General features: G+C 47.0%; 1 protein-coding gene across 2 annotated transcripts in view; it reads right to left on the bottom strand.

Moving 5' to 3' along the window:
* Positions 1-16,969, bottom strand: part of LOC119449458 (trinucleotide repeat-containing gene 18 protein) — a 491,760-nt gene extending 474,791 nt beyond the window's left edge. For both annotated transcript variants that reach the window (XM_049665214.1, XM_049665215.1), the window contains exon 1: positions 16,364-16,969. In XM_049665214.1, coding sequence (XP_049521171.1) covers positions 16,364-16,504 — 141 coding nt within the window. In that variant the 5' untranslated portion in view covers positions 16,505-16,969. The remainder of the gene's footprint in view (positions 1-16,363) is intronic.
* Positions 16,970-20,127: the final 3,158 nt, after the last annotated feature.

The following is a 20,127-nucleotide window of genomic DNA, read 5'->3' as shown; positions in this document are numbered from 1 at the left end:
CATACTAAAACAGAAATTTCTGGGTGGAGGCACGTGCTTGGTGTGCCACCCCCCAGCTACGCCACTGCTTGCATGACTGATGAAGCTGCACACAAATGTTAATTAAGTGAGGACGCTGAACATACAAACAGCTCTCTCATTTCGTTCATATTATTGATGACAAATTTTTAAGTTTACTGTATGGGGACCAATCCTGTTAAAATCAAGAAAGTTTATGTCTGACTACATATAGAAAAGGTCATTTTTTAAAACGAAATAATCTGTTTCTTCTACTGAAACAAAGTTTCTGCGGTAAAATAAGAAATGTTCCGATATTTCTTTGTTATTTCACATTTATTTTTTACAGTGCAGGCGTTCCAGTTAATATGGGCCATCAGGTAATTAGTTGTAAACTTAATCAGTGAATTTTTGTTAATTATTCCAGTATGCATTTCAATTTCTTGTGCAAGTAATGTCCGCCTCTTCGAGTAGACCAGCTCATGAACTAGAATTGTGCTATATGCCTCAGGCAACCTTTCAGAATTTTTGAACGTGTTCGCTGAAACACCCTGTATATATATATATATATATATATGTGTGTGTGTGTGTGTGAACTAGAAGAAAAGGAACCGAGGGGCCCAATTGTTTTAGTCATATCATAAGAAGCCAACAAACAATGACACCATGGACAACATAGGCGAAATTACTTGCAGTTCTTAATTGAATTACCGAATTACCGAAATGATAAATAAATTAAAATTAAAGTAGATGACACAACAACTGGCCGCAGGTGGGATACGAACCCACCAATATATATATATATATATATATATATATATATATATATATATATATATATATATATATATATATATATACGGAACAACATATAAATAAGAAAGAAATACCGAGAGAGAAGGAAAATAGCCTTGAGTCACGACAAAGCGGCTCGTTTTGGAGAGGTGCTCCACGAAGAGGGAAAGAAGTTACGTATTGTCAACGCCTAACTCAGCTGATATCCCCCTGTCCGTACATCTTAAGAGACAGTAGCTGTTTCCCATGAGAAAGGTGGACAGACTCATTTGTTTAATTTATTTTACCCTCCATGGAGCAAGCATTGAAGCAAGAGATAAGATATTTTACTTACAAAGAAGACGGAGACGATGGCCTGAGTAGGCACATTCCTTGGCCTGCTACTCTGCACTGGTAAATACACCGAAGCGAAAAACTATTTAAATAGTAGGGGCGTTCGAGTGCTGAAGTTACCGAATCGGGTCGAATACGAATAATCGAGGAAAACGACCTCCGAATATCGAATCGAATATTTTATTTTTAAACCCAGTGAAATATAAAGTCTGCGTGAAGTCTTCCTGGTAGACAAAAAGAGGTTTATTGACATTATTTGCACGGCTTATTTACCGGCACATTCAAATGCATTTAACGCTGCTCGCAAATGTACGTCTTAACTGATGGGCTTGTAAATACGAGACAACTGCTTTCAGTTTTATCTAGTGCACAATGACAATAACAGCAATTAAAATAATAATAATAATAAACATTTCACAAGATGTACGTAGAATAGTGAGTTGGTGTACTGAGAGAAGTGTGGTGCTACAGCACTGCCCGTTGCTTGAAAGGTATGGATACATGGCGCGAAAGGCCAGACAATAGGATGTACCGTATCCGGATGTACCGAGAGGAAAGGTGCAGACTGCCAGAACCGCACCCCAAACTCACCAGGCAACAACAGACGATAGTGCGTCGATCGCAGGCGGGATCGCTTGCGCATCCCGTACTGATGAACCGCATGTACCCTGCGCAACACGATACGCTCTGTCCTTTTTGCAAAAGAGAAAAGTGCACCCTGCGGCACATCTTGACAGAGTGCACAGAACTCAAGACCCCCCCCCCCCCCTCCTCCCCTTCCCGATAACAACCCCAATCCCCAACCCCTTGAGCGATGGGAGACCTTGTTATCCAGCCCCGTCCTACCGATTCAGCTCGCACTGACGGACAGGGGCCAGGAGCTGCTGGGAACATATGGGTCCCGTAACTAGGGAACCACCCCTTCTGGTGCCTGCGTGCACCACTTATTTATTTTGGGCCCAATAAAACTTGATTCATCATCATCATCAGAAAATAAATTGCTTTATCTAAATCAAGACAACAAATTTCCATATAGGCTGCCTAAAAAATGAGGCATTCATAAATAATGACGCCAACCTAATTGAGCAGAAGTTATCTGCGCCGTGCGTCAATGAACGCTCAGGAACTGACGTCCTCCGAGGGGCAAGCGAAGCCCCCCTGAAGCGGAATCACTTGGAACAACCCTCACTTCATTCGTTACCACTCCATTGCGACTCTGATAAGTGTGGCTATTCATCTTCAAAGAGCTCTTTCCGCGCAAGCAACGACACTGACGTCAAAGAAGCACACACTGACAGCATTCATTCTCATTCGAATCTTTATTACGCAAGGCGAGAACACTAAGGGAACGCGCATGTGCAACAAGAAGAGAAGAAAAAAAAAAACACGAATGGCTCTGAAAAAGCTCTTTGAAGATGACTCAAGACCAACAAGCCCGACTTTCAGTTCTTTTATAAGTGTTTTTACCCCTGCAATATTCGAAAGCAACGAACGTTAAGCAATTTTGAATAATTAATGCTCGAATCGAATACGAAGGAAATAGCAAATACTATTCGATTCGTACTAGCCATTTCGTTTACGCGCACAGCCCTACTAAATAGGCTGTTTTAAGCGTTAGAGCAGTTAGATGACGATGTAAATACGTATCAAGAAATCCTAAATCATTACAAATTAGGCACAGCGGTACTTCCAAAAGCGTGTAAGCAGCTCACTAAAAGCGAAGAGGTTGCGTGGCGTAAGCTATAAACCGGGGTTTTTCCAAATCCCCAGCTTTATAGCAAGTGGCACTCGGAGGTTTCCAGCCCCAGGTGCAAACGTTGCGAGGGCATAGCGAACGTGCTCCACATGATAGGGAGGTGCCCGAGCTTTGGAGAGCCTGACAGAACAAATGAGTCCTGGGAGGCTCTGCTTCTCAACCAGGAAGAAAAAGGAGTCACCCGTCTCGCCCTGGCCGCTGCTGAGATCCGGGAGATCCCGGTCGACGGCTGATGGGAAGGATGGGAACGAGCCGAGCCTCGGATCCCCGTCCCCCTTTTGACAGGTGCTAATAAATGTTATCTCTCTTTCTATCTCTCGGAATTGTTTTCTTTTTCTGAGTCAATAGCGTGACGATGAACGAGGACAAGAGGAGCGCCAACTTCTTCGTAGTTAGTGCCTGCGTGTGTCCCCGTCTCTCGATCTGTCCTTGTTCATCGTGAGCCCCACCTACACACCGAATCGTGCATTACCAACTTACTTAAACCGCTGCGCTTGTGATGTATGTTCATTTCTTTGGCGCAGAAAGGTGGAACGGTGAAAATGTAGGCCACACTTTTCATGCTTGAACTTCCCACTTCATTAGAGGTGTCGGTGACGTCAGCGCGACGTCATGAATTTCATTTTCTTTTCGCAGGCTGAAAATGTTACCGAAAATGGTCGGGTTAAATCGTCGTAGTAGCTTCGACCATTATGCGAACTTTATTTATTAATAAATTACAACGCACAGTCAGACACTTTCAAAATGTGTGACGTCACTCGAAGCTCGCGTGAGAAACTCAAGGCAGCGTCGCCACCCGCTTACCATTTCTGTGTCTTTTCTAGCTTAAGTAAACTTCCTCTTAGGAACCTACATTTGGTACATCCGAAGTGTAATGTACCGCGATCTATCTATACCTTATATATTTACTTGCCAAACCTCCGCTTACGGTGAGACTGACCTAATAGGTACCCCGGAAACGTTATCTGCCGATGTAGCGCATATTTCTCATCGGTGTCCCTTAAAGAAGACATATACACAAACAAAAGAACGAACGAGGCATTACAAGTGCAGTGGATGAGAAAACATTTAATGTGAATTTCGGTGAATTTAACTCCCGTATAAAAAGAAGAAAGAAAATAAAATACATTTTCTTAGTTATCTCTGTGACAGTGGTCGAAAAGGGAATCTACTGTTTAGAAATGCAGGTAACAAGTGATAGAGATTTTGTATAACATGCCGTGACGTGATCTGAGAAACAGATTGTCGAGCAAGTTGAACGATAGCGTAGATTGGTAATAATACAGTGGCTTATAGAACGGGGCGGTGATGGATCCTTTGAAGCAGGACAAGACAGTCAAGTCTTCTTCGAAGATCGAGCGGTGTTTACGCACTTCGTAGATGGAGTCATGCTCCTTCAGTTATAGTTTCACAAAATAAAGTACCCGAATTATTCAGGGTTGGTTTGACTGATTCAGCAGACGCCAATGCTTATGTAGTTAGTTATCTCATTTAATGAGAGGGAGAATGTCCGTATAGAACATGATTTCCACGGCGCTAAGTTTCCTGCAATCGCTTCCTCCTCGTTAATGGGCCCACGGCTTACACGAGTCCGGTCGCGGCACGCAGGGATGTTCTTATCCCTTTATGTTTTTTGTCGGTACGTGATTTCCCATTGATACAAACTTCGCGTAGACCCAGGCCGCGAGAAAGCAGTTCACACAGTCGTATGACGAAGATCGGGGGTCAGATCGTCTAAACAGCGACCCTTAGCACGCCAGGCACGCATCCACTGCGGCTCTGCGCTGGTTGTTCCAATTAAGCAAGCTGAATATTCGAGGCAGTTCATAATCTCCTGTCCTGTCGCTAATGGTTGTTGCAAACACCCACTTAACGTGCCAACTTTCAATACCATGCACAACGCAGATAAATGGGCGAGGGCCAATCGGCAAGAGCACCATGATGTCCCGCTGATAACACCATACCATTATTGTTTTGTTGTTCTTCGCATCATTCTCTCTCTCTCGAGCTAACTGCACTCTAACGTACCAGAGGCTACGCTTCAAGCGCTACAATCACCCCAAAACGGTCGAGCCATGCACGTACCTGAGGCTATAGTGGCCGGAGTTCTGGTGCGCATGAGAAAAAGGAGTGCGCGAACACGGATTCAATGGACGAATTCAGGGCGGTGATATGCAAATAAGGCGGCGCCGGCGCGACCGACTAGCCCGCTATCTGAAAGGCAGCCCACTCCGCCATCACGACGTGGTCACGATTGCCGCCTCCCTTCTGCGGATTCGCGAACTGAATACGCGACCGCGACGTGGAAAGTTGGGATAGGGGTTACGTGGATATCGCTCTTGAGCGTCCCTGGGCACGCAAGTGTTCGAGAGCGAATCGTCTGTAATCCGTCCTGAAATTTAAGCTCCAAGGTAGAAACGCGGCCTCCTTTCGTCCATTTCAATTAGGTATCCTCCAGCCCATCCGATTGACAGTGCACGTACTATTCGCTAAAGATAAGGGAGCCCTTATATCTAAGTTGGTTAACCTAGTTTCCCCCAGTTCAAAGGAGCTTGAGGCATGATTGTGCGAAAAACTTAAACCAAGTTACAAGCATGCTCAAACGTTCGCCAATTTAAAGATGAAATACACTTGTGTGCATACGCACTCGAGCTTTCCGTGTATATGCGACAATGCAAAGTATGACGGTTTATCACGCCGTCAAAACTTGGTCTAAACATGAAACGACGGCTTCCTCTTTAATGGCCTCTCTCACTTATGCAAATGCGCGGGCTTCCCATGTTGTTTTTGTATACTGTATTTCAACAGAAGAACGACATTCCTGGAGGCTATATGGCACAACACTTGCGCTCTTGAAGGGTCTATTAACATGCATCTCATACTGGTTGCAAGTCATAGTCGTGACCTACGCCAAAATAACAAAAAGAAGAGAGCGAAGAAGGGAGAGGAAAGAAAATGCCATAAATTCGACAGAAACGACCAGCAATGATTGTCCAAGTCAAGCGATAGTTGCGCGGTGTAAAACTTGCGAGATGTACGCGCGCGATTCGAACGTATGTGTAACGACAACGACAAGACGGCGGCGGTGACGATGTAATGACTACGATGGTTGGAACGACGGTCTGACGAGAACGGGATGACAATAGCGTGACAACGACGACGGTGCCACGACCGTGGAATCAAGACTTCGGAGGTTACGACGGCGCGAGGACGTTACGATTACTGCACGACGGCGTGACGTCAGGTGACGACGGCGACGCCACGAGGATGACTTGATGACGGTGGCATATATGATGGCATGACGACAGCGGGGCGTGCGGAGAAGGGGAGAAAGTCCAGAGGCCAGATATTCCGATCACGAAAACGGAGGAAAACTATTCCTTTAAAGTTGAGTGTGTAAAGTGTATTTTGTACGTCATCCTACCCCCCTTAAGAGTCTCACCAGACTTTCACTCTCAGAGGTGCAAGTTAACTTTAATGCGCATGATTGAACAAAGTAAGTTTGCGGCCCAGAAGTATCGAGGCCCGAACGAAACAACACACGAAAAAATAGAAAGAGCAAAGCGCTGAGTAAGATAACCAAAATAATTCCGGGATGGTCGTCGCGTTGCAGCCATTCTTTAGGTTGCACTTCCCCATCGAAGCTGCATACAAGGCAAAGTTTTGTCAGAACGTTATAATTCGGAGGTCAAGCTTGCGTAATGCGGCATCCTGTCTTGCGTTCGAACTTATCGAGCGCGAATACGTGTCTTCATCTTTAGAAAAGGATGTGTCCGTGAGAGAGAGACACACACACACACATTGTCGTTCTTCAAGGGCGCCCCACTTCAAGCAACAACTTGTCGGCGACCTTGCAAGCCCTTAATTGCCGTGTGATCGTGGCCACAGTAAAGCATGTAGTGCATAAAAAGTAACGCCTCCTCCTCCAAGTTCATTACGCATATAACCGAGAGTGGGGCTTAAGTCACGGATGCGTATTTAACGATAACAACTCAACTGCAGCGCGAGCAAACACGATATTGTAGGGCGTTGGCGTTAGAACGACGCGCCACCTTCCAACGCTCGCTATCCAAGGGAGAGAGGATATAGATGGCCGAGGGGCGCTTCGCTAGTCAGAGTCGGGAGGAGGAGAGACAGAGGTCGCAGGCGCTGTGCTTATATCACAAAACGGAAAGCGACCGGGCGCATTCCAGTCGCGAGGCCGCAACGATAAAACAAAAGATCGGACGCTATGCACAGCGAGGAAGGCCTCCTGGAATCCAAATACCGGGAGAATGGAAGAAACCACGTTGAAATGAATCGTCCCAGAATGGCACCAGGGCATTCTCGGGGCAGCAGTCGAAGTGCCCTTCTTTTTTCTTCTTTCTTTATTTCCTCGTCGAAGTGCCTCGACCGCATTTTGAAATATGGACCATCACGTGGCACCGCGCACTTTGAAAGAAAAGAAAGAAAACTAACGCAGCAGGAAAAATGAGTAAAAGGACAGCTCCACGGCTGGCGTGTCGAAGGTTGGTTATAAATAGTCGGAATCGGGCGCCTATGTGTGCGTGGTTCTGCTCTAGTAATCGCGAAGAAAATCGACCGCGTATAACAGCTTCCCGAGCAGCCATGCACCGCCGCTTAAGACAAGATGCATTACCGGCGGCGACGCACCCCACGTACACGCGACTTTCTATACATGACGGAGTCCACAAGGATGTCGCGCTCTTTTGAACCGCTGGCACCGGACATAAGAGTTCTTCGCTTGACCGCAGATAAACGCTATAATGTAGGTCAGGTCAGACAATACGCTACAGAGATCAAGTGCGTGGCAAAACTAGGTTGACGCGTCCAAACGCACTCTTGTTCGCCTCGCCATGACGTCATGGTAATCGGCAAACACATTGGGCTGACGCAAATATATGAATTCTGTTTGAGTTGAACAGGCGGTGTATTTGCCACTTCATTCTTAAGTTATTACCGACTAAAGTACTTAACCCAGCGTAAGCAGACAGGCTTTGGCTCGAAACTCTGAATTAGCACCATGGTGTGAGGATCATAATAATAAGGTTCTACTACATCTATTGCAGTGTCGCATTTTGCCAATATCTATTCTTTCTCTTCATTAAAACATCTATCGCTATATTATAAAGTTACATATGCCTGTAACGACACCGGCTCAATCTCTTCCTTTTTTTTCTTACAATCGCGTCTATGGAGAACTTTTTCTAGGAAGGGATAAAAACTGACAAGCATGGTGAATCAAGACTGCTAATTCGGCTAGTTGGAATGTTTGATTCGTGGTTACGAAAATTCAGCGCAAACACGAAAGAAGGAAATGCACAACACGAGCGCTGGCAAGTATGTCCTGGCAAGTATGTTCCCTACTTTTGTGGCGTAGAGTGTAAGGGTGTTATTGAGGCGTGCATGAACTATGGCATGATTTCCAACTTCTCTTTTTGGTCTCTTTTCTTTTTTAAATTTATTTAGTACATACTGCACACCATTTAAGGTCCAAGCAGGAGAGGAAACACTCAACCGCCAACGAACCATTTCACAAATTTCTAATGAAGAAAAAAAGTTGTCGCAGTTTCACCTGAAAGGCGAAGCATCAATTGCGATAGCAAATTTGTAGAGAGCTATACGGAGTAATTATAGTAGCTTTATCAGCTGTATAAACTTGGACATGCAGTAGCACCGGCAACACGCAGAACTGTTGTGGACGCCGTCGGCGTTTTGCCCGCGTTCGCACAAAATGCGTGCGGCGTTGGTGACTGTTGTCGGAGCCTCTGATATAAATAGCCACTTGGTGCCGCAGCTAAACGTAGCCTCCCTTCCCTCTCCCTCCCCCCCCCCCCCCCTAAGGCCTTTCGCGCGTCGGAAGAAGCCGCGTTTGCTCTACATATATGGTGATTGTAAAGGAGGAAAGAGACGCCTACTTCTGCAGCCCTTAAGGGAGCACGGCGCAGAACGCGCGTTTGTTCTCCGCCGTGGGTTCACTCTACGTGAAAGCGCGCGTCCCTCGCGCCCTTTCACTCGCACATACAGTGTTCGGCGCTGAGCCGTGCTCCCTCAAGGGCTGCAGAAGATAGCGCCAACCTTTCCCTTTCCCTCAAGAACCACTTATCATCGCGCGGCGACGATTTCATCTCCATTGACGTCATACGGAACCTCACGGTGACGGCGACGACGACGGCGACGCCGACGGCATAAATCTGCTTTGGAGTGTCCATATAATTGCTATCGCAATAAAAACAAAATCCGCAATAATACAAAAGTGGGATACAACTTCAGTACAATACACTTCCCTCAGGAGGCATAAGAAAATGAGAACTTGTTGGTAATGCATTCCACTTGGCAATTGTCTTCGGAAAAACAGGAATATTTATATGCAACGGTGCGTGTGAAAATCGGTTTATTATTATGCATATGGTTGTGGCGGGATGTTCTTGTTGTATCTTTGTCGAAGACATCCTCAGATCGAACTCCTAGCTAGCTTACCAAAGTATATCGAACAAAGCATCTTGAACCTGGCGACCTTCCTCCTTTCTGATAGTGATTCAGGATTTGTTAGTTGCAACATAGCTGTTGGAGAGTCGCGACGTTTATAACGATTGTATATGAATCGGGCGGATAATCTTTGGATGTTTTCAAGTTCAAGTTCCGAGGTGTGCACATAAACGGTGTTCCCACATCGTGTTCGCGTACTCGACAGCCGGTCTAATAATTGCTTTGTATGACTTTGGTAGAAGTAAACTAGTTGATTTTTATTAGTTTGTGTTTAAAAAAAACTACCTTATTTCGTGCCGCACAACATTTATAGCCAATGTGATTATTCCATTTCAAGCGTGAAGTTAAGGTGACGTTTAAGTACTTGAATTCTTTTACTTGCCTGACGAATTGTTATCCGATGTTGTATGTAAAAGCTAGCTTGTTAATCTTATTAGTGACGCTTAGATGGACAGTTTTATCAAAGTTTATAGGCATTCCATAATTTTCGCACCATGATGCCCGTAATTGCAAATTATCATTAAGCATAATTTGATCAGAGAAACAAGTAATAGGTTAATAAATTACGCAGTCGTCTGCGAACAGTCTGAGTGATACAGTGGCTTCCTGCAAGATCGTTCATATAAATATTAAATAACACTGGTCCTAAAACCTAACGCTGGGGAACACCTGAAAACACATCAAGAGGAGTGGAATAAAAGCTATCCGCATACTGTTTCCGCTTCGCTAAGTAAGAATGAACCCACTTAATTATGTATGAAGGAATGCCAATTAATTTCATTTTCGTTGTTAGCTTATCGTACCCTGTCGAAAGCTTTGGAGTAATCCAATAGGATCAGATCAACCTGCCCACCGTTGTCAAGTGTTCTCGCAAGTTCATAAACTGTAACGAAAAATTGATTAGTGGGAGAGAATCCCCGCTGAAGTCATGCTGAACGTTAGTAATTACAAAATTTTATGAAGAAAATCGTTAAGGTATTTAGCTAAGGTAGGGTCTAACAATTTCCAACAAATACAGGTAAGCGATATTGGACGGTAATTGGATATTGCTTTTCGGCAGCCTTTTCTGAATACCGGAATAACGCGCGCAATTCCCCAATCTTTTGGAACATTACCTGTATGAACTTATTAAATATGTGCATCAGAAAATTGTCCAACAATTCTGCATACCTCTTAAGGAAGGCAGCGGGGATATTATTGGGTCCGCATGCTTTCTTTACGGTCAAGTCGTAATACCAGCTCCACAACACCTTCGAATGATACGGTAGTCGTGTCACCATTTCCTTCCATGGGTAAGACTTCGTGCTGTTCAGCCGATTTAACGAACACACTTTGGAAGTGCATGCTCAATGCATTTGCTATCTCTTCTTTGTCGGTGATTGTATTATTGCCTAGCGTGATGTGACGGACAGTTTGTTTGTTTATGTGTTTGTTTGTCATACGCAGCAACGGCTTATTTATACCCTCTCTCGCCCCAAAAGAAAGGGGAAGAAAGGAGAAAACAAAAGCTTTAAGGAAAGGAATGAGCTACGGTGCTGCTTATGATAGCTGTCCAGCTTAAACAAATGAACGTCGTCTAGGAATTCCGAAAGGCAGCGCTTTTCTAAATCCCGAACACACTGACGTTCCAATATTAGCGTTGAGGTGAGAGTTCATCCCACGGCATGGGTGACACACCGCTTTCCAATCCAACCAGTTTTAATCCAACAACCGCAACCTCACCAATGTAATCGCGAAGTCTCGCATTTCGGGACCATTATTTCAAGGCCGTCGAAACGTCGGAGATAAGGGAACTTGTGGAAACGAGAAAGAATGGCATGATGGATGCATGTCGAGAAGGTCACGGTTCTGCCCGACTGAAGTGCGCCGTATCTAAATGCAGTTTTCCACGGCAGTAACCGCGTTTCTTAAAATGATTTTACTCTCAAGGATGCAGGTATCGAATTCCACTCAATAGAATTCTGTTGGTGTTCTTTGTCTTGCGATATCTTTTTCGAGGTGTACACGTTATGTTTATGAAACATTCTTTCAACTTGTACTAAAGCTGCCTGCCCAGCTGATTTGCATCCAAGAGCGGCTGTTGGCAACGGGCGAACAAACCTTCAGTTAAAGGCGAGTGAAGGAGACTGGTCAAGTGATTCGATCGCTGTCGCTGCCAAAGAAGGGCTTGTCCAAGAGCCACATTTTTTTTTCCTTCCGTCGCATAATACGGCATCGATTAAAGCTGTCGTAGAACCCTTCAGGCACTTCAGAGAAAGAGAGAAAAAAATATTTTTTTTTCCATTAACGCATTTTCTAAGAACGCTATGCAAAGTGCAAAAATAGAGAAGGACAGAAACGTTTAAAAGTCGAGGCATGCGTGGCGAGGCGGTCGCGTGCACTGCAAGAAAAACGGGCAGTCCCAATCTCCTGTAGCGCCACCTCGACGTCGGCGCGGCTAGCCGGTTGCATGACGCCATCGAAGTGTATATCTGCGGTCTTTTCTGCCGCGCCGTCGTCGCGGCTGCCAATTATATGCTGATCTAAACGTGCTGATCTAGAGAGACTATCGGGGTATTAATCGAGCCATATTATTCAAGCCAGCGACGGCGTCAATTAAGCTAGGCTCCACTGTGATCGTTTCATAGATTCCCCCCCCCCCCCCCCCCCCCAGTTCACGGTCAAGAAGAACTTAGGTGGCCTTCTCTTAGTGATGACGCCGGTAGTGATAACGCCAGCTTGCGAGCTCGCATTTCAGGCGAACAATAAGAATAAAATCGTTCAAGACATTGCAACCGGAAATAAACTGCACGGTGTACTCATATACCGGCACCCTCTTTATTATTTCTGCTTTGCTTGCTTTAATAAAAACGTTTCGCATGTTGAGTGACTCACAGTTATCCACGCCTGTGTTCTATAGGTTGCCGCGTAGCTGTTAATAAAAACACATTTACCAGTGCACACTAATGTCTAAGTCATGAAGAGGAATAAAACGTTTTAGTTATAACAACTTCAGTGCGTTAATATACGTTGCAATTGTGACTAGCCCATGTGAATGTGGAATGAGAACGTCCTTCAAGATGGCAATCGCCAAAGCAGGTGCCAAATTTTCTTGTGGACGCAACTAGTAATCTTTAATGATGCATGTTCGTTATAACACTGCGAGAACGTTCCTAACAACAGTTTGTGTTTTCAAAAATCAATTTAGGTGTTTAAAATAATGTCCTGCACGTGTCCTGCACTCACGTAACCAGCACTCGCTCCTGTTCTTACTCCCGTCCGCCTTCGGCACCCTCTCTCACGCCTTTAAAATGGTTCTGAAGCGAGTGCGCGTCAGTGTACTCGTGAATGAGTATGCCGATTTATGCATGAAAGTCAGAATTTATACTTGGGATCAATTTTCAAAAATAGATTCGACGGAGACTTATGGTCAAGACGGTGAACAGCGAATATGGAGTGGTGCATAGCATTCATTCGTCTGTTCCTTCTGCGTGTATTGCGCGAGAACTCTGTGAGGTCCCGCCACTTTGTTAACAAATAAGCAGCTCGTCAATACCCTTACAGACAGCCGGTTACGGTACACGTCCTGCTTGGTCTACGATAACCCAAGTCACCAGTCTGTCTACCTATCCAATTTTTAGTTCTTGTTTCTTTCAAGCAGTGCAGTAGATGCTCTCGTTAGCCCTCCCCTGCTAAATGTCATTTTAAAGGGGAAACATCCTCTTGGTTGGTTGCTCCATCTTAAAACAAGTTAGCTTCACCACCGACCATCAGTGCACTTATCCGTGTTGGCATGTAGACTGCTGATAGATCGCTTTAAGCGACGAACATGATAACCGCACACTCGAAAGGCTAACCAAGCATGCTCCTTCCTGTCTGCGTATGCAAACAGCTTGCAGAACAGTCCAGACGGTTGGCCAAGAAGCGAACGTCGTGAGCCAGGGAGAGGGGGGATTGCTAAGGGATTGCCGCATTCAATCAAAACGAAAAAACGCACGCAAACCGCGCGCTTTCACGCATACACCCGGAGTGCCGCAGCATTAACGATCGGGCGGAACCTTTCTTTTTTCTCAGCGCACATGCCGTGCCGGAGAACAGAGACCAAAGCAGGCCATGTGGCGTTGTATAACTTTGCATAACCATTTGCAGAGTCTTGCCAACAACCACTGGCAGCCGTCCTTCTCTCGCATTTCCCTCCACTAATTCTTCCGTTCTTTATTTGTGAATAGCGCCGAGAAAAGAAAGCGGCCGGTGCCAACTCGTGTGCGACGTTCGCGCGCTCACGCGCGCACGAAGGAAAATCCCGTCGCATTTGGAGCAAGGACGTCGTCAAGAAAAAGAACAACAGAAAGAACGAAATTAAGAGAGCCACCAGCACGTTCGCCGAAGCACACAGCGCCACGCGGTTGCCTGTCGAGAACAAAAACAAGGAAGATTCGTCGTGACAAGTGGCGAAGGCGCGATGAGGCTCCGGCAGGAGGCACTGCCATACATGCATGCGCGCCGCCGGTCCGTGTGTTGTCACAGTAAGTACATGCACTGCGCGTGTGCTGTGTGTGTACCTGGCGACCAGGAAGCCGCGAAGGAACCCCCTTCGGGCCGCCGCACGCACAAGCCGCGCGTTGCGCGCTTATCGTCGTCGAGTGGACGAGGGAAGAAAACGATTCCGCGCTTCTCTCGACGACGACGACGACGCCCGGTGGCAAGCGTTGAAGGGATGAGGAGGAGGATGGGAGCCATTACGTGTAACGGGAGGATGCGGAATTAAAGCGTTGCTCAATCTCGCGCGCTCAGTGACGCACCGCTGCTGAAGCGCGTACGCAAACAAACGGGGGCTCGCTTCTGCATGTGTGTGTGCTGCGGCTTCCTCTCCGACACCGCGTTTGTTCGGGGCAGCCCGTTCTCTCGAAGCAAAACAAACCGATTCCCGGCATGCAGATTGTTGTCTAGCAGCCTTGAAGAGCGTTTTGGCAAGGATATGCATAACTGCGCGTTCGGTATGCGTAACGTGCGAAAAAAGAAAGAAAAAAATCGCAAAGAGAAGCCGACCTAACCACGGGGGTTATTACCTTCGCGGCCACGCTCGTGGGAAAATGAGAGTTTAGAAGAATCTGTATACAGGTGTGGCACTCTATGCGCTCCCACTTCTTCACAATGGTGTCCGCTATCGGTAAAGGAATGCGTACCGCATAGCTGCTAGACAAACGTGTACATTGCGGCTCAGCACTATAGGTTTTTTTTTTTTTTTCTTGGTATAGACAACTGGTGGCGTTAGAGCTATTGCTTACTGTCGACCGATCCGAGTGACTGACTGAACTTATGAAACGTCACTAATAGTATAGTGTACAACGTCTTACCCTGTTTTCCCTTGACATTGACAAGATGACATTGACGCTTCAAGTTATGTACGCGCGTTGTTCAATAAAGACTGAGACTGATGCTGCGAAATCTTTATTTTTAAAAGTTACTCATCAGTAATTTTATCCCTTTCTATATCCTCCCCAGTAAGTGAAATGCACGCGTCCCACTAAGCCTAGATACCATGAGCGAAGCTATGTTTTGCCCCTTCTTAATATTTGCTTCCAATGTATTAACTACGTCTAGTTTCATGTCAAAGCAATGTCATTTTTACCGTCAGGTACATAAAGAAGTCGAAGACTGCAGCATCTGGACTGTAGAAGGGGTAAGGGGATCGTTTCGATGCTTCTGGGATTGATAAAAAGGACTTGCCTTTGACATGGAAAAAGACGTGGAACAAGTCGTGGTTAAGACCTTGGAGGCGATTTTTAATACAGGTGCAAAAAGATGGCTTCGCTCATGTTATCTAGGCGTGGTAGAAACGGTGGGACGCGTGAATTTCACTAACTGGGGAGCAAATAGAAAGGGATAAAAGTGCCAATGATTTTTTTTTTCAGAAATAAAGATTTCAGAGCATCAGTGCCAGTCTCAGTCCTTATTGAACAACCCTTGTATATAAAACGAACGCAAGGTTGGCTAGGATGGCTGTGCAGTGTTATAGGCACTAACTTGGAGTTGGTTATTTTATTGAAACAAATTCAAATATTTTTGAGAAATAAATATTCAAGCAGATTTCTTTTCTTTTTTGCGTTTCTTGCATATTAATCGAATTATTGACAGGACCTCGGCTCGCACAACTTTGTCCTACAGAAACGCTAATTAAAGGTCGGAACAAGCCTGTGACACGGCATACGTATTGCACACATTTTCATACGGCATAACTGTATGTGAACCGATTGTATTCATAACTTGTGTGTCTTCGCCTTCTCAATGTAATTAGCATTGGCAGAACAAGGCTGTCCTTGAAGCCAACGTTTCGACAGTACCCTTATCGAAAAGTTGGCTTCAGCGGCATTCCTTGTTCTACCGATGCTCAATCACTTCCAGCCTCCATCTTCCTGCGAACCTTTCTCTTATTTTGGATCTCGCCTTCTCTAAGCAGTCAAGCCCGAGCAAGCCCGACGACAATTTTCTTCGATGGGTGTGCTAGATAGAGCTTGTCGCATCGACTGCACGCAAGGCCTAAAATTTTTGTCAGCCATCAGTGAAGAGCCATGCTGCTCTCAAAACATCTTCCCCACTTTATTCGATAACCTTTGCACAAATTGAGTGAAATGATTTTGCGCAAATTTCATCTTTAACAATGAGTGCCGTAAACTGTTTGCACATTCCCTGCTCTACGTGGCACGCCTGTTTCACCATAGCATTGAGTCGTCCGCCGGTTTCTTTGTATTTTTCTATCACAGTCGGACCATCAAAGACAAGATTGCGGGCGACGTCAGGCAGTAACCATTTTGAATACCTTTTGTGACCGTCCATGTAGGAAGTGATCTGAGAATTTCAGGACCACGCCTATGCCCCCGAATTCACCATTTCTGCATCGTACCAATCGCCGGTCGTGTCAAGGCGTCGGGTGAGCCACAAAGACGCGTACGAGCGACGTTCGGACGAAAGTGAAAGGAACGTCGCCGTCGGAGCGGCGGTGGCGGCACTGACCTGGGACACGACGACGGCAGGCAGCCCCCCGGGCGCCCTGTCCTGCAGCTGGAATCCCCAGGGCGCGCCTCCTTTGAGCACCGCCGACTGGCAGCCGGACGGGGGCGGCAGGTCGCGGCCGCCGGCCTCGCACCACCACATGACCGCACAACAACACGAGTCACAACACGACGCGCGCACGCGCCCAACACCGACGGGGAGCGAACAGCGGCGGCGCCCATCCACGCTTCGTGACCGAGGCACGTCGTCTGGGCTTCCTGGGCGCCGGCCGGTGGGAGCACGCTGCCATGCCGAGGCGGCTTCGGCATCCGCCCGAGGCCGCTCGCGGGGTCGAGGACGTCGCTGCGTGCCTCGCCGCCGACCACGTGGGCCCGCACGGACGAGACGACGGCGGTGTGTCGCCGCTTGCCTGCCGGCACCGCTGGTCACACGGCAGCAGCCGTTCCGACAATACCGCTGGTTGAACGACGACGCGGTGCGAGCTGCCAAACGATCGGCTTCGGCTGGTGTCCCGTTGCGGGAATGCGACCTGCGTGTGTGTGTGTGTATCGGCTGCCAAGGCGTGAGGCGGCAGCTGCCGCCGGCTGCTGCTACGCGCACCGCCGCCCTCGAGGGCTGCCGCGAGTGACAGGGGGGAAAGTGCGCGCCGCCGCCGGGGCAAGGAGGGGGGAAAATAAGCGCGCATCGCAATCACCAATAAACAAACTGGTTTCGCCGGGCTTGCGGCAGCGCCGGTGTTGTAGGGCGCCGCGGATGGCTGCTGTGTTGGGCCGACCTACGGATTCGGGCCCGCCTCTGGCGACGGCCAGCGATCGGCGGCAGCGTGCTTGTCGGTGGAGGCAGCCACTTTCCCGAAGAAAGGAGAGAGGACACCCCCTACTCGATACGATTTGACGGGAGCTCACCGTCGATAAATTTAAATAAAACAAAGCAAACCCTTTGCGCTTCGCTCTTCCTTGATCAGACCGTAGGGCATCTGAGACCCTCAATCTCGGGATCATGGTTCGGTGCCCCACGTTGGGCGCCAAATATAGAGGCACGGATGACCAGGCGGAACAGTGGCCCTAAAGGCGACATCGACACATGCAAAACAGGTTTGTTCTGTAACTTCTGACGCTGAGAATGACCAGGGGACTAACATTGGCGGCGCGAATTTCGGCTCACATTATGCACCGCTCTCGGCGATCGACAAGGATTTCATATCGCCGAAGCGGCGGACGGCACGGACGAAGAGCCATTTCAAATGAAGTTTCATTCATTCATTCATTCATTCATTCATTCATTCATTCATTCCCCAGAATAATGTGTGAAATGTGCTAGGTTCACGGTTCGAGGGTGCGAACTAAGGCCTTTGTTCTTCAGAAAAATTAAGCGGCGCATGGTCGATTCCACTTTGGTGACAGCTGCTATTCGTATACATTTTAAAAAGAAACTTTTTTTGTCTCTTGTCCCCATTATGCAGGTGCTGGCTGCTGCTGTCTTGCCGTTCATACACCGACCTGGGGCACTACGTATTTGTCACAGGGTATCTTCCCGAACTTGGGCCACTGGTATGCGAATATTATTGGCCAATACTCCAGAATGGGAATGTGCCACTGGGTAGGTGCTCGAATAGACAGGCACAACAAGAGGCAAGCAGTGAACAAGACGGCAACAGAAGCAGCCCAGTGTGAAAGCTTTGCTTATCACCGATTCCCACATACGCATGGGATAGGCCATTTTTTTTTTTCGTGCGACAGCTTTCTTTGGCTCTTCACCCCACTTTGCGGTTTGTCAGTTTCTGGCTGTTTACTACCAACTCCGGACACTAGATGTCACTAGGTGCTACTAGGCTCCAAATGCAAGCACCAGCGAACGGGCCTATATAACCCTTTGATGGTGAGCAAGTATGCCTACCTATGTTCTGCGTAACAAAAAATTATCTTCCTACATAAGACCTGAACTTATAATGTCGGCTCATACGCATCTCTAAAGCACACCGATCTGTTAATGGACTGGTGAATTATATTGTTACCCCGCACCTCCACCAATATGTTACGTGGATGTTGGGAGTATAGACTGGATGTATTTACAATATATACACAAGTAGGGTTAGTGTGGTCAAGATAGCTGACCAGCAACAGCACGCAGCAGCCAGTGTCTCTCGATCTTCTTCTTTTCTTTCCTCCTATCCTTCCGTAACAATATTTAACGGATTCTCTGATCTGGTTTATTTTCTTTGTTTTGCCACTTAGTATGTGGCACTAGGCGTCTGTCCGTCCTTGGCTAATCCTACAGAAACGTACCACTACGATTCCTACGTAAAACACATCAAACCAAACAAGTCTTTTTATAGCATCACATAGGCATCACCAATAAACGAAGCTTCACTTCACATTGATTCCATCATGTGCGTAGGACCTGCATGCAGTATCAACAGGGGCGGATCGAAGAGGTATCAGAAGAAAATCAGCTGCCATCTCGATTCCAGACACGTCACGCCGATTACGGACCCCGAAGTGTGCGCGTACGGCCACGTGGTAGTACCGGGCTCAACCTTGGCCCTTGACATTGGGAGAGAGGCTAATCTGCGGTTCTTCGTCCATAGTGAGAGTGCAGCCAAGATTGTTGGGAGCTAAGAGAGCTGAATTCGGAGAATGCTACGTAGCGGCAGTTTCCCTACCTAGGGAACTAGGGAAAGGAGAGGCTATTTAAGCGCATGTTTTGGGCCCTGCTGATTAGTCTAGAAGCTGAACCTATGCGCTGCTGAGAAGCCGTTGGGGGGCTAGTGCCGTCCAGTATCGCCTGGGCCGCCTGGCCACGTCGGAACTCCGAGGAACTTGTTGACGTACGAGACGTCAAACCAGCGTCTGCAACGAAGCTCACGGTAGTTCGCCTCAAGTTAGCTCAACCTGCTTGAGAGAAGACGTCCAATCTAGACTCCCGGGAAACCCAGCCCAGCAATTCGCATCCACCTCGACAGAAGAAAGAAAAGAAGGCATGGACATCTAATAAAAAAACTATGTGAAAAACACTAAACATGTACTGTACACATGTAATACGTATATGCCATGTGCTCCAGCTAACGTTAGGCCAAATAATAAAAAAGAAAAAGAGATTAAAAAAGCATGGTTCAAAGTACAATTATAAGATCTATGGTGTTCGGTTGTCAGAGGTTTGAATACCGAACACCATATGTCTTAAAATCGTGCCTTGCACTGTGTCTTTTTCATCATTTTTTTTTTTTTTTCGTTGAACACCTTGGCTAACGTTAGGGCGCCAAGCTGGGACAGGGACCCTATACATTATGTGTGTGTATGTGTGCGTTAATACGTAACATAATATGCTGAAAGACGATTGCAAAGCTATTCCTTACAAAGGTATCAAGACAACGTTGGTTCTCACCCACCGTGGTGGCTTAGCGGCTATGATGTTACGCTGCTAAGCATGAGGTCGCGGGGAATTATATCCCGGCCGCGGCGGCCGCATTTCGATGGGGGCGAAATGCAAAAACGCCTGCATTCCGTGGATTGGAGGCACTTTAAAGATCCCCTGGTGCTCAAAATTCATCCGGAGTCCCCCACTACGGCAAGGCTCATAGTCAAATCGTGGTTTTGGCATGTAAAACCCCACAATTCAGCGTTGGCTTGGTTCTACCGAAATTCTTTTTCTTATAACGAAACGCCACAGTTTTCTGTTTAATGTTTTGCAGTAAAGACGTGTACGAGTACCCCGATGATATACCATCGGGCCAAGAACTTAATGTTTAGCACATGCGCTCCTAG

This window comes from Dermacentor silvarum, chromosome 4 (assembly GCF_013339745.2).
Source record: "Dermacentor silvarum isolate Dsil-2018 chromosome 4, BIME_Dsil_1.4, whole genome shotgun sequence".
NCBI classification, from domain to species: domain Eukaryota; kingdom Metazoa; phylum Arthropoda; class Arachnida; order Ixodida; family Ixodidae; genus Dermacentor; species Dermacentor silvarum.
The sequence above is the reverse complement of the archived record's forward strand: the minus strand, read 5'-3'. Positions and strand labels throughout refer to the sequence as shown.